Source organism: Coturnix japonica, chromosome 15, assembly GCF_054131305.1.
Source record: "Coturnix japonica strain WE chromosome 15, WE-NBRP24, whole genome shotgun sequence".
Taxonomy (NCBI): Eukaryota; Metazoa; Chordata; class Aves; order Galliformes; family Phasianidae; genus Coturnix; species Coturnix japonica.
In genome coordinates, this window is record NC_140677.1 from 2,058,729 (window position 1) to 2,074,056 (window position 15,328).

The 15,328-nt window shown below is 43.3% G+C and overlaps 1 protein-coding gene across 7 annotated transcripts; it reads left to right on the forward strand.

The window, feature by feature from the left end:
* The first annotated feature begins 71 nt into the window (after positions 1–71).
* On the forward strand, positions 72–14,573 carry IL5RA (interleukin 5 receptor subunit alpha). Of its 7 annotated transcripts, none has more exons than XM_085516138.1 (11): positions 72–1,492; positions 3,166–3,304; positions 4,289–4,434; positions 4,652–4,790; positions 5,316–5,448; positions 5,521–5,711; positions 6,178–6,323; positions 6,951–7,086; positions 9,126–9,222; positions 12,798–12,879; positions 13,656–14,573. In XM_085516138.1, exons 2-11 carry the CDS (start codon positions 3,193–3,195, stop codon positions 13,746–13,748), a joined length of 1,275 nt encoding a protein of 424 aa, XP_085372264.1. In that variant the 5' UTR covers positions 72–1,492; positions 3,166–3,192; the 3' UTR covers positions 13,749–14,573. The 7 variants fall into 7 exon arrangements, 6 of the variants coding, with proteins under 6 accessions (XP_085372264.1, XP_085372266.1, XP_085372267.1 ...); XM_085516139.1 differs by lacking the exon at positions 72–1,492 and adding an exon at positions 1,547–1,669; XM_085516140.1 differs by lacking the exon at positions 12,798–12,879 and having other exon boundaries at positions 12,926–14,573.
* Positions 14,574–15,328: the final 755 nt, after the last annotated feature.

The window sequence follows — 15,328 nt, forward strand, 5'->3', positions numbered from 1 at the left end:
CTCCCCGCCCCACAGCGGCTCCTCACGGGCGCCTCGTGCCGGCCGATCCGTGGCATCATCTGTGCACGAGTTGTATGCACAGCTCACCGCTCCTTCATGTGTGGGCCGCAGCTCCCTGCACAGCTCAGATCGACAGCTTGGCTCCCTTTGAAGTCCCACAGCCGGAATAAATCTGTCTCAGCCAAAAACGCGACGGGTTCTTTGTACCTGAAAGAGATGTTACACAGATCCGCTCAGCCTTTCAAGCACATCTCTTTGCTGTGGAAAGGAGAGCGTTTATGAGCACAAAAGGGTTTTTAGGAATGACCTACTGCAAAAAACATCTCACGTTTACAAGTTCTGTCAGCCTTGTGTAAGAACATAAGAACATCACCTCTCCCTACCTGTTCCTTTGCTTCTGTTGTTAAATATCCTGCCTCACCTTTAGAAACAGCCTCTTTGCTGCTGTAACACCGAGCTGCAGCTGTCAGAGCTCCCTGCTCAACACTTAGTTAGTTATAGCTGTTTATTCAGGGCTGCACAGACAGATATAGCAAACAGGGCACCTCCCTTATCTCCGTGCCTTCCAGCAGGATTTGATTACAGCCCTCATTCCTGACTGACCTCCGTGGTTTATGACCTGGCATATCCCCATATCCTAATCACTAATTGATTACTAATAGCATGTAATGCACAGCTAATAGTGCAAAAATGTAGTTGAGAGTTTGACCACTCTGAACTGTGCCCGATTTTCACTGATTTTTGAAGAACTTGCTTGAATCTAGTTCTAGTGTCCAAAGAACTCACCTCTCCCAGCTTGCATCACCTTCACATTTAGAAGAGTTCTCTGTATTTGCAATCCAGGTTTCTAATGAATGTCATTAGCCCCCTCATGATTCCTCTAAGCATATTATGAACAGACTCCCTTTCTGCAGGGTTTTCTTAGGTTGTTTCCCACTCCTTTTGAGCCTGTCTTATCCAGCCTTCCCAAGGATCACAGCTCAGAGCTCTCTGCATGACATTGGGAAGCTCATCTTGCTCTGGTGCCAGTAACTTCTCCAGATACCAGTGATAGACACATGGCTGCATGGCAGGATGACTGGACAAGGCAATTCTGCACGGTCTTCCAGCAACATCAGAATCTGATTTTTAACTTGGGATGTCAGTGCTGGTCAGTAAGTGGATACTTTGCAATGAGCTTTTAAACATTCCTGGCTCATCAACAGTTAGTTAGTAGAGAATGATCAGACTGTAGACTATGGTATACAACTAATCCTCAATGCATAAAGTAAAACCATGTGCTAGAACAGAGCCTTCCATCCTGTGGTTAAATCTGCAGTTCCCTTTTTACAACGCATGCTTGTCTAACTCACTTATCTCCTATCATTTCTGAAGTACCTATCGCATCTGTACTTAAAAGACAGCAGTTACAAAAGGAACCCACAGGGAGATGACCCAGAGGACATCTGAACGAACAGAGCAGGCTCTTCACTTGACTTTGGAGACTCCGCAGGTAACCTCCTGGGATTTACATTGCAGTTTGTTTTCCTGTCTTGTTGTGCTTTGTTTGAAGGCTGCCAAGGCCCCACTTTGAAGTCATCTTTGCATTATGCTGGGAAACGCAGCTGGAATATGCAGCTGGAATCTGCTCCGACCAGTTGCCTTTCAGTGGAACATGTGCCAATTATAAGTAAGAAAATCATTACCATTTCAGCTCTTATGGTTTAGATTTTTACTGCACTTTATAAAGGAATATACCCTTCATTCCAGGAAAGCAATGCATCCTTTACCTTCTCCTCATTGCTTTTTACTGTATATAACCAAAACCATAAGCAAGCTTTTACTCATCCTGAGTAAACTTACCGTACTTACCATAGACCAGTTTTTTGCAGGGAGCATAATCTTGTTGGTGCTTTTTTTTAACCTTTTTGATGGTATTTCCAAGAGTTTACCACAGGGAACAGATTGGCTGTCACAGGCTGTGTGGTATCATTCACAAACAGCAATGCAATGGGAAGAAATCCAGGGGTGGTGTTTAAGCATAAATGTCTGGTATCAGAATAGCACCCAGGTAGTGATTCACATATATTTGGGAAGAACCAAAACGTCTCAGTAACCCAACCTATGTAAAAACAAGCACTGGCTCTCCAGGAATAATCCTTTAGAAAACTCTAGAGGTTCAATTAGCCTCATGAACACTTTGGCTAGCAGAACACTAGATACACACAGAAAACGAATGTAGATAATGAGCAGAGTTGGACATTAGGAAACATGCTGCATTGTGGATTATGCATCATTTTAATGAACTAAGCATTCATACACCATTTCTAAAAGCAGTTACTGTGTAGCAGAAGTACTCCAACTGTGATAAATCGGATTGCTTCCAGTCCCTGGGTTATTTATTGGAGGTTCAGTGAGAACTGATGGGTTAAAGATGCTTTCTCTGCTCATTACCGCCTGAATATATTATGTTTTTCATACAAGCAGTTGCTGTAGATGCCCCAGGGAAGCAGCGTGATTGGGCTAGGAGGGCGTATTTCTCTTCTGTGAGAACGTTTTGGAAAGCTGCTGTTATTTCCATGTTGTTTATATTAGGTTGTATATGAATGATAACATGCAGATTTTTTCCCCTCATGAAACAGTCTGTAGGAAGCGTAAGAACACGCTGTTTTCAAGCGTTTAAATTAGAATCAAACAAAATTGTTTCTCTTACACCCACTAATTAACACTGGAGAATTAGCCTTGAGGTGGGCACTGGGACTGCTTCCTTAGTGAAATGCAAACTGGAGAGCAGATTCCAGCAAGCAGCCATTCGATATATAGCAACAGCTAAAAAGACAGATATTTCTGCTCTTGGAGTTAATGGGTCTCCATCAAAAGCCAACACACCTGAACCCAAGTCGCTCTGCTCAGAGATGCTGTAGGTCCATAACTGCTGCTCTGAGCATCCACACATGGCAGTGCTGAAAACAGCAGCTTTTTCCAGGGGGGCTGGCAAAAACAAAGGGGGCAAAATGAGATGAGGTTAGTTGTACTTCATTTTAGCTACAAGATGTATTTTCCTGCAAGGGAATGAGAATATTCTGTGCCCTGCAAGGTTTTATTACTTTGGTCCTGTAGCTGTGAATACCTGTAGCATGCTCCATGGTCTGCATGCTTAACACTTGGGCTTGTGTTTGGTTTTAGATGCCTGCAAGCCATGTGCTTTGATGCATGGTTTTTCTCACTAACCATCTAAACATTACGGCCAGCACAATGAGAGTTTGTCTGATGCTCCTTTGGATAAGAATTGTAGTCCAGCCACGCATACTTCAATGTAAAGCAGGTAAGTCCTTTTCCTTCCAACAACAGCAGTGTTCCAGACAGCATAAAACTGCACTTATCTGCAGAAACAGGACAGCATAGAACATCGTTGGCAGCAGCCCTGGGTCCTGTCCTGGTACATCAAGAACTAACTTGATATTGGAAGTTTTTTTGTGGGCGTCTCAACAAGGAACATTTTAGAGCAAGCAGTTCAAGGCAGTTTGTGTGTGGGCTTTCTAACTCTTCAGGAGGCCATACCCCCAGTGCAGAACACTTGAAAGTTGAGCAAACGGGCATTAAAAGCTGCCTGGGACATGGCAAATGAGGGAGGATGGGCTCTGAAGCACTCCAGAATTGGAGGGGAGTAGATTGATAATTTCACTGCATTGCTATTTATATGCTAACATTTCTCCCCAGCATGAGATCTTCTTCATTTCCGTAAGAGCTCCAGGAATCCCTTTTGCCTTGTCATTTTAAATTATCATTCCCATCCTTTCTATGTTTTCTCCCATTTATGCCTAATTCCTCTGTTCATCATACTTTTTTTTTCCCCTCTCACATATGACTTCTTGTGGCTGTCAGCCTTCACTTGGACAGCCCCCATGTCATGCTGTTCTGCAAGCCTGGGTCAATGAGAATGGATCATTTGGCTGATCACTTATTGACCCTGCTCAGTACAGAAGCCCAATAGCCTGGGGGATCCAACTGAAGAGCCTGGGCCTAATTAATAAGCCAAATGTAATGCGTTATTGTAATTATAAAGATGAAACAAAAATATTTTAAATCTAAGTTTCAAGTAAACTCTTATTTGATGAAGCTTTGGTTGTTATTTAAATTTATTTTTCAAATATCAGGAATGCTTCGAGAGAAACTATGGAGAGAATATAATATTGAAATGAAATCCTTTATTGTCTTCTTGTATTGCTCATTACATTACCTATAGCTATTGGCCTAAACAACTCACTGGATTAGTGCACTAAGAATATTTTTGTCTTCTTCCTTACAGTTCAGGTTTTCCCACCTGTTAACTTGACCCTTACAGTCTCTGCATTAGCACAAGTACTTCTAAGCTGGAAGCCAAGCCCTGATCAGGAACAAAAAAACTACACTATTAGATACGATGTGAAAATCTTAACTCCCTTGTTTGAAGAGGTAAGATAAAAGTAAGTCCAGTGTGCTAAGAAGGCTGACTTCTTGCTGAGTTCAACAAGGGAGCAGAAGGTGTGATGTATGTGATGGTTTCAAGTAACCATGCAGGGGGCACTCAGCCAAAAGCCCATCCTTTGTAGATCACTCTTAGCAAATCCCTTGATTAAGCTTCCATCTTGTGTTGCCTATTTCATTTATTTTTTTTTTTTTAATTTTCAAGTATGATACAATGAAGACTCACAGTTTCCGAACAGCTGTACTTCACAATGGTTTCTCTGCACACGTCCGGACATTACTTCTCCATAAGGGTCTTCAGGTGACAAGTGACTGGGTGACAGCAGAACTTCAGCCTCCACCGGGTAAGAAGAAATAAGAAAGAGGTCTGAATGTGTGTTCTGTACTAGTCTGTGGAGTAATAATCAGAAGATGACAAGTATAATTCTAAATAATACAGCATTTCTCCCTCTACCTGCTACAATGGTTTTACAAAACTTATTTAATCTGGGCCTTTTTGTATGGCTCCAGAGCCTGGTAAACAATCTGAAGATGCAACATGGATAACCCCAATATTCTAAACATTACTTGATAAAGCCAGAATAACCTTCTTCTATCCACCCAAGGATGGCAAAAGATGATATTGCCTTGAATCTCAAGGGGTACAGAAAATGTGTAATGGTGCTGTGTGGTACAACCTTACTGGTGATTTTTCAGAGTCTCCATCCTTCTGTAACTGGTAGAACTGTGTGATCAGTACCAGGACTAGACACAGCACAGACAAAATGGGCAAAAGACTGTAGTCAAAGTGTCTTGAAAGTGTCCATTTCACACAACTTCTGTAATAAGTGTTTGTTTTCTTCCTGTCTTACAATTCTGTGTTTCTATAGGTGCTGAAAATACAGCTGTCACTGGTTTGTCCTGTGTTACTCACTTCACCGTTTCTAGCACTGTTTCTCTCCATTGCACTTGGCTTCCTGGTGAAGGGGCACCAGAAGATACCGAGTACTTTCTGTTTTACAGGTTGGTGCCTTCTCCCATTTCATTCAATGCAGAATTTCCTTGAGAGCATTTCTCACGCATGTTTTAATTTAGGTATGAGACCTACACGGAAGAATGCCAAGATTATATCAAAGACAAGTGGAACAGGAATACAGAGGGCAGATTCTCAGTGACTCATATTGCTCCTGGTGAGATTGATGAGCTCATTGTAATACACATTAATGGCTCCAGCAAGTATGCTGCAATCAAGCCTTTCCAGCAGTTATTTAACCAAAATGCCATTGGTGAGTAGAAACTAACAAACAAACAACTCAATGAGTAAAGCTCAGCAGAACTGTAAAAGATTTGTAGGAGAATATTAGTGTTATCAGCCCCCAAACCAGCTACTGATCATTTGATTTCTTTCCAGATTTCAGTAACTTTCCTGGTTATGCTTAAAAAACAATAGAAGAGTTTGAATCAGTCTATGATTAATTTCATGATTTTGCAAATAATAATTTCACAACTTTCTCCTTCAATAATCTAGTTTCTTCTGATCTTATAAATGGATTTCTTAAACTCTTTTCCTTTAATTATTTTTTGCAGTACAGTTATTCCTCTTTAATCGTTACATTTTCTGCCTACAATGTGAAATAACTTCAAAAATTATAGGCCCTACCTGAACACTTGATGAATTTATAAGCTGTTTCGATTGCTAGTATTTAAACTTCACTCTTTATTTAACTTACTGGTATGATTTTCTTTTTATAGAGAAGGTGAATGTTCCCAGAAATGTCACTGTATTCTTCGAGCAAGATGATCTCGTGGCCACATGGGAGAAGCCACTTTCTGCATTCCCTGAAGGCTGTTTTGAATATGAAATTTACCTCATCAACTTGAAGTCAGGTAACAAGCAGGTAATTGCTCCTCCATTGCCTGAGTGTTACATTTCATTTCTGACACTCACTGTCCTGCATAGATAAAGAATGACTTCACACAACCTGGAGAAAAAGTCTTCGTATTCACATCCATGGTACACATTTAAGATCATTTAAATTGAAATCTGCTAACGGTGCATTTTTGAAACTATGGACTACTGGTGAAACTTGTGTCCTATTTGTGACTAGGGTTCAACATAGCCCAAATCTCTCCAGTTTTCATATTTTACCTCCTTTTTGGACATGATTTATGCCTGCAACACACTACCTCCATGAGAGCTTGGAAAACAGAAGAACAAAAAGGAGTAACTCACTTGTATTTTGTCCGACTTCAGCAGGAGGAAGGCGGACAGTTCTGAATATCCAGCATGAAGTATCTCAAGGGAGAATCCAAAACAAAGCAAATTTAACATGCTTTGCTCTGAAATCCTGATATGTTAGGAGAGGAATGGCACCTGTAAAGATAGACAGCTTTCTCCAAAGCAGTGTGTGATGCTCACTGATAGTCTACTGAAGAAGCCTTTAAAAATAGGAAGACGTGATTTAACTGCTTTCTAAATTTCCTGGTCTTAAATAATGCATAACAGAATGGTATTCTTCTAACAGGTATCAAAAACATATTTGCATGACTTCAGATTATGGATTGATGTTACCTGCAGATATTCCATACAAATAAGAGCAAATCATCACATGTGTTCTGTAAGTGGATTTTGGAGCGACTGGAGTGAAACTGTTTATATTGGTAAGTATTACATGCATCACTCTTGTAATGAAGTAGTAATATACTGCTGGAAAGCACACATGCCCAGTCATGAGCACGTGCAATGCTCCCTTAATAGACAACAGGTGCTCCAAGATGCTAATGCTGGAAGTTACTATGAGTGGTCACAGCAGTTTTACTTTACTGGAGCAACCTGACGTTTTCAAACCAAACCATCATGGTCTTTGGAATATGATAATTTGCTCCACTTTGTTCTGTATTTCCCACTGAACCCGATTTTTCTCAGGAAGTAGCAGTTTTCTTATCATGGCACGTTATCAACTGTTTGTTCTTAGACATCCTGCTTTGCTGTTATCATCTTTTGAGTTTCTTCACTTCCTGATTTTCACTAAAACAAAGGCAAAAGAAAGTCTTACTCTCTTTAGTTTACTGTACTTCTCCCCTCTGTAGCAGCAGTCCTTTAGCTTTGTTAAAAATTGAAATACAATTCAGAATCCTTTCCTTGGGCTGCACTAATCGAAGCCTGTGCAGTACAGCCATGTGCTGCCAAAGTCAGCATTGTCAGAGTTCACCTTGATCCCACTTTTCTCTAAGAGGTTGTTTGGAAGTGCTATAGTCAAACAAAATACTAAAGGTATGTATGTGGGAGCACCCACTGCCAGGGCTCACAGTTTAGCAGATCATTATGTCAAGTTTGGGGCTGGAAGATACTCACTGTGCTGTCCCAGTTCTGCTTTCCCAGGAAATCTGAAGAATCTGATAGAAACTCTCTGTCACTGAAGCATTTCTGAAAACCATCTCTGTCCTGCAGCATGACAATGGCTGGGGAACTGTGAAACAGGATTGTTAATGACTCCTCTGCTAAGAGGCAGCAAAGGCCAAACATGAGAAATTCATTTGACAGTAACACTCCTACTTTCTTGAAAGAAAAATGGCAGTGCTGCAGACTAAATAAGCCATCCAATATAAATAAATAAGCCATGTTTGTAGCTGGAGGTTGGCTGGGGACTTCTGTCTCAGTGGCACAAAGGCTCAGGACAGATTGGCACAAGCTCATGGCAGCACCCACGCCCTGGTCCCAGTGCCTACTCTGAGACAGCAGGCTGAGCTCCTTGTTTCTTAGGAAGAAATCTGGCCAAAATTGAATACTGGTTTGTTTGTTTGTTTTCTACTAGACCAATAAAACCAAGATGTCTGCTGCTGTCTGATTTATGTCCTCTCAATTACCTGGTAATGGCAGTGCTGACATTTGATAAGTAGGACAGGTAGTTATCGGAAGCACACACGGACTCAGCAACCTTTTGAAAACGCAGCTCAATGTAAATGTTTTAGTTGTATGGCAGAATGTGGCACAAAGTAACGGTCCTGGCCACTGAGCATGTCTTTCTGAAATAGAAATGTTGACCTTATTGTTTTGAGCCTGGTCTGATGGTTGGCAACCCTGCACTTAGCAGGGGGGTTGAAACTGGATGATCATTGTGGTCTTTTTCAACCCAGGCCATTCTGTGACCTTGATAGAAATACCTGTGTCTGCTCGCAGGCAGAGGCAGTAGAGAAATCCTCCCCGAGGAAATGCATCAGCAACAGCTCACAGGAAAAATTGCAGGTTTCAACATCTTGTTTACAGGCAAGTTCATGAAGGCAGAGAAATGTAGATCCTGTGGAAAGGGTGAACAGAAGTGAAGAGTGGCTTAATGGAAAACAAACAGGTTGTGCCTGAGGCTATAAGCAAGTAGTGCCTACATTGCCTTGTGCATCTGGGGATGAGGTGTGATGCAGGCTGGCATTCTGGAAGTGCTGCCAGTCCAGGCTGCTCTGCTTGGTGGCAATACAGTAAAAGAAAAGGATTAAGGAAGGCAGAATGTCAGTACCAGGGAAACTATTCCTGAAGCTTTGCATTTCATTTTTAATTTGAGATACCCACTTGGCGCAGTTTGCATGTTCAACTGCAAAACAAAAACAGCTGATGAAACCTTTTGTAAAAGCATGCTTAAAATAATACCTGCACTAAAGTATACGTTTGTTTGTTTGCTTGTTTGTTTGTTCTTCTTGAAACTCAGGAGAAAACCAACAGGAGAATCTCATAGTCTGGAGCGTCACTGTGCTGTGTGTGTCCACATGCTCTACGGTCACGCTTATTGCTATAGTATGCAAATTGTAAGTATTAATTTCTCCTTTCTAACTGCAGTGTACCTAAGTATCAAGTGCTGAACAGGTTGGGGATCATTAAAAGCTTTGCTTAATTTTTGCAAGGGGAACTGAGTTTTATATTCAAGCATAATTACACAAAGCAAAAATACCGAATAAGGAACAGTCAGCCTCATTAATTATCAATATTAACATTCAGCAAAACTGGTGGGTTAAGAGGGTTGTTCAGTTCACTTTTAAAACAAAAAGTGCCCCATATATCAAGTGAGAACATCTTCTTAAAAGGCTTTTTGTCTGTATCTCATTTCCTCACTTAAATGGACATTGCAGGGTTTATGACTTCCAGAGGGGGATTCTGTCTTTAACCTCAGTAAAACTGATGAGACCATCTTTCATGGCCAAAACGTATACACAGCCCATAATCTTCTCATTGGCCAGCACACCTACACTCAATGTTAGGCCCTGGGCAAACAGACTGAATTTCATGAGTGCTGTATATACTCTGAACAGGTAAAAATTCCAGCGGTCCTTTGCACTTTCTGCTCCTTGTCACCCCTTGACAAGAACAATTGCACTGAACTACTGGCTGTTGTGAGTTTTTGAGCTTATTATACAGAGGCTATGGATGCTAAACAGCTTCCACGTAGCCAAACTTCCAAAACGTGCTTTAAAGAAACCCAGCTATATTGGATTTCTGTAGCACTGACTGGTCAGGCCGTGCATTAAAGAATCAATGTAAATACAAGCTTTTTCCCTGAAACAAGCAGCAAGCAGCAATTTTCAGGTTCACAATAAACACAGCTGCCCCCAATTTAAGCACCGTCCTAAACTCTGCTAATTTCTTATTAATTTCTTTAGCACATTTGGAATTAGTGGTCATCCTGATGTATCCTCTGCCCTCTTCTTTACCTCACCGTCCCTTTTTCTAGTCCTCCAGCCTGCTCAGGGAGGTGGTAGGAAGTGCAAAGAGATGAAGCAAAGCACAACACAAAAGAACAGCAAAACAGGTTCCCTATATCACAATTTCATTCATTCATAGTCCCTGTTTTTACTGCTGTTGAAAATTCACAAAGAATTCCACGCAATTCAAGCCACAGAATCATTTAAAGACATTATAAGGAATTTCATTATGCCAAAGGCTTCTATAAATTCTTCTGTGATGCAAGTATCAGAGGTAAACATCTCTGCTAGAAGGCAAAGTAGCCTTTTGGAGAACCTTTTCACTTACCTGCAGTAACAGATGAGGAAACTGTGTTGATAAAAAGCACAGCTGAATGCTTTCCTTTGTCTTCATGAATGAGCCTCCTCTATGCTTCCTCAGCCTTCTACTTTCTGCTGGAGGAGATCCCCCAGTAGGATGTAGTTAGTAACTCACTCCCAGGTGCTCTCCACTTAATGCAATCAGCACACTGAGTCACCCTGCATACCCTACCATCACTGTGCCCATCCTGCCCTGCACCTGGTTCCCCTCTCTTGTCTGCACCCCACACAGCCCATGGCCAGCAGCACCTGCTGCAGGGCAGTCATTTGGAACAGGTCACAGAGCATCTCGGGAGCCACACCATTATAAAAGTGCTCTAGCAAAAGGTGAAATCAAATACTTTATCCATCTCATCAGCTTACAAGAGGGAAAATGAACATATTCTCTTGTTTATTTTTGGCCTTTTAAAGTCACAGCCCGTGGGAAAGTAGCAAATTTCAGAAAGAAAGACACAGAGCAACATCTGAAACAGAGTTAAGCTAGGAGAGGCCCACAAGGTGTTTCCAAAGCCTGACAGTGTCCAAACAGTACTAACAACAAATGCTGTGGTCTAGGCCATACAAAGGCAAACACAGATGTCTACTTTTTTTTGTGACGAAATATTTAATCACTCAAATCCCACTTTTCAGTGTACTGCAAAAAAAGACCAGGACCATACTGAGAGCATCAGTGTAAGCACCACAGCACTGCCCCACTGCAAGGACCCTTAAACCTGAGGGGCATGCAGCCACCACGAACCCAGGTGTGCTCCCATCTCAGTGTTGCTGGCCACTCGTGTGCTAATCCTAAGTGTTTCCAGTCCAGAAGTGATGTGTAACTTATGCTTATTGCTGACTCAATAAATGATTTTGGCACGGCTCCATCAAAATCCTTCACTGATAAATAGCACAACTACAAATGCACCAATTCCAAATAAACCCACACCTCCTTGGTTATGTTATACAGCAATAGTGTAAATCAAAACCACACTCGGACTGAGGTAAAAGCAGGTAGAAACCCAGCTGCTGTTTCCCTGAGCATGCTGGGAAGGTCTTTTGCACTGCTTTCCCAAATTCTCAGTCTATCATAGCAGCAGCCTTTCCCCAGGTGCTTCTGGCTGAAGCTGAACCGACCTTGGGGTGCCATGGACACCCTGAGGCAGGTGACATTGAGTCACTCATCCTTCCCTCAGCTTCTTGAATCCTTGAAGTGCTGCTGTGGAACCAGTGTGGACAGAGCTAAACTTGTTTCTCCTTCTGGGATCCTGGGACACAAAGATTATTCTGGTTCTTCCACTTCTGGGCCCTGCTAGGAAGAGGCAGAGCGCAAACCAGTCCCACTTTATGCCCACAGAGATGCCCCCTCACAACAAAGGGCCTTTTCAGACCCCCCTGTTTCTGCTGAGCACAACTGATAATTCACTGTTTTGAGATCACTTTGCTCTTCATGGTAGGAGCTGTGAAGATGGAGTGCCTGCACCAGGGTGTGCACGCTTCTTTTCTTGGCTGTATGGCTTTCCAAGCTCAGGTCCATCCATGCACAGCAATGGCAGACATCCCATAACTTGCTCAGTCATGTCTTGCTGTGCCAGCCCCGGTACTTCCCCTCCCTTCAGCAAATAATCAGCTCCCAATCAATGTCTCCTCAAAGGCAGCAGCCGCTCAGCCAGGAAGCGTTAGCTCCAGACTGATTGAAAACGCTTTGAAAGAGGGGGAGAGAGATGAGGATGTTTTCTGTCTCAAAATGAAAGCTATGGAAAAGAGTGAGTTAGCAGCAAGAAATTATTTTAGACTCCCTGCTGGGGAGGAATAATAGGATAAGAGAAAACTTGACAGAAATCGGAAAGCTTTAGAAAGAAAGTCAAAGTAACCAAAGTGCTCAACGAACCAGAGATGGGCCAGAGCTGTCACAGAAGAAATGGGGCAGGGGAGCAGGACTTGTCGCAGTGCACAGGGCTCAGGTGCTGCAGGGCAGCCATGTCCTGGCCTTGCTTCTGCTTTGTAGGCCCCAGGCTGGTCCCCAGCAGGCTCTGCACGCTCCTCCTGGGCTAAGTCTTGTCACCTTCACTCAGGCCATATTCCCATTAAAATCTGGCCCTGTTGGTACATCTGGCAGACAGAGCCTTGCAGTGACTGAGATGTGTATTCTGTACTCTGGGCTGTCAAAGACAAGGAAACGATTGCTCTGCAGCTCCCACTACCACAAATGTTCATCTGCCTAAACACCTGGAATCACAGAATCACTAAGGTTGGGAAAGACCTCTAGGATCATCCAGTCCAACCATCGAACTCTTCCTGTGCCCCACAGCAGTGCCCTCACGGCCTTCTGCCTCTCTTTCCCACAGACACCACATGTGGAGCAAACTGTTTCCGCCAATTCCGACGCCGAGGATCAAGTTCAGAGATCCCTTTCCAAATCACTATGAGGTAAAGTAATATTTTAATCACTTTGGGTTTTTTTCTTTATCAATAGAGGGAACACTTGCTGTCCTTCCATCCCTGCCTCCTGTGGAACCGCTGCTGGCGGGAGCACGGCCAGGACTGGAGCTTTATTTTGTGATCCCAAACAGTGAGAAATGCTCGTGTCCTACTGTTAAGCTGGTTTTAAGCCTTATTATGTTTGCTGTCGCTTCCCTGGTAAATACGTTTGCCTTACAGATAAGATAAAACTCCTCATTGTCTGCTCAAGGAAGTGCTGCTCAGTAACTTGATTTTAATTTGTCCCTTCAGAATAGAGGTTTGATTTTTGGGGTATTATTCCATGGTCTGGTCAAGGAGACAGGCTTAAAAGATTAGCAAATAATGTTTGTTTTTAATTAAAGCCATGGGTGTAAAATAACACGACTTAAGATATCACAAATAAGAACGAGAGAAATATTAACAAATATTAACACTGCAGCCATGAAATGGGAGCAGACAGAGGCTGTTCCATTCCCTGTGGCACCTTGGTGCTACCTTCGGTCCTGCTGTACTTAAGGGCAGCTCGGGGTGAGCAGGAGGTCAGGGCACAGCCCTGCTGCCTGCATGGGATATGAGACCTTGGAGCTGCTTGCTGCAAGCACTCCATTCCCAAAGTATAGCATAAACAGGGTGAGGTGCTGACATTACTGCCCCTGAGGGCTTCCCTGCAGCTCATGATGGCTCGATGCCTAGACATGGCTGCAGGGGGGTCGGTCAGTGCTGGAGCTATGCTTGTTTTGCAGAGGGCACGCAGCTGCGCCAGCGAGACATGGCTGGAGCCGGGCAGCCTGGCCGAGGGCCTCCCCTGCAGTGATCTGCACAACGACGTCTTCTGAGGCAGCCACGAGGCCACAGGTGAAGAACTGCTCGGCTGTTGGCTCCAGCATTGCTTGTCCATCCATTTAGAACAGCTGGTGTGAGCGCTCTGCAACAAGCACAGTGGTGCCAATGGCAAGGTGGCAGCCTCGACCCACAGACATGGTGCAAGAGGGTACAGCGTAAGGGGAAAGAAGATAAAAAAGCAACACTTTCCTGGCACATGCTGATGCATTTCCTTAAACCATCTATAAAACACAGCCTGGGAATGCAGTCCTCAGTTATGCATAGCTAAGTTTGCCCTGTGGTTTCACCAGGGCTTTCTGATACCAAGGGAGCTGGGCTCCTCTTCCAGTTGCCTTCAGCTGAGTTTGAAAATCCAAGCCCAGTATTGCAGCTCATTCTTCTTAGCCATCCAAGCAAGTTACTAGACCTGCCTGAAGCCAACCAAGCAGCTCTGGTCTGCCCTCACCAACTGCCCTGCTCTTTGAGTGCTGGCTGAAGAGCTCCTGCCCACCCGGCTGCCCCGAGTACATAAGCATGGAATATTAAGACCAAAAAACCCAACAGAACACCAAGCAATGAAGTTGTCTGGAAAGTGCCTAAACATAATGGAGTTCCCAGGTGCTAAAGACAAGAAATAATTATAATAAATGAGGCAGCTCTCATGTGGGTGAAATAGCATGGCTCCATCAAAATTAATGTAGCTCATTAATATAACAATGTTTGTGCCTCGAATGTCTCTACTACTTGTGATTGGAATGGATTGGAGGTGCCCAGCTTTAACAGTCTGAAAATCAGTATTTCATTATTAAAATCCTAAAAGTGAGATGAAAGAGAATTCATTTACTGTAATGTATTTCATTTATGTCATGGCTTCAAGTACCCTAATAAATAAAATTTCTAAATATAATTTCACTCCCATTAATGGAAAGGTACTGCAGAGATTAATGCAATGCGTTCAGTGTAGTTTGCATTTGAGCTGTGCGCTGTGACTGCTCTGCACTTTGCAGTGAAAGCCTTCAGCTCTCAGGGCACCAGCGCTTGGACAGGACATTTCTGCTGTAAGCTTCAGAAGTGACAGATAGACAAGCTTGGGATTTCCCATGCTGCTGGTGGGGATGCACACCATGGGGAAACAACACAAACAGTCGCAGCCCGTTGCTTCTCTTGCCCGGCTTTCTGTACTTTCTCCCCAAAGCCACGCTGTTCAGGTGCCCCCCATCAGGTGCCAAGCTCCCTACTTCCGTCTGAGTGTCTCTGCTTTAATAAATCTCTTTACATTTCCCATAGAAGATGGCAATTTTAAAACTTCTTTCTAAGAGCTGAATTGCGTACATTTGGTTTTAAGCACCGCTGACAGGCAAAGTGCAGTGGGTTCCTTTGAAACACCAAAGGAAACACCCGAGATTTGGTGGGCTCCAATCACGCAAATTAGCTGCACTTAAAAGAACAGAATCAGAAACACAAAATGTTGCCACAGTCCACAAAGACAAGAAGGAAGCGATGCCTTACCTGGAGGGAGGAGAGCGTTTGTTTTGTTCCTGATCCTTTCTCATATCTTGATGAGACACCCAGATGCCCGAGCTGCACTCCAACC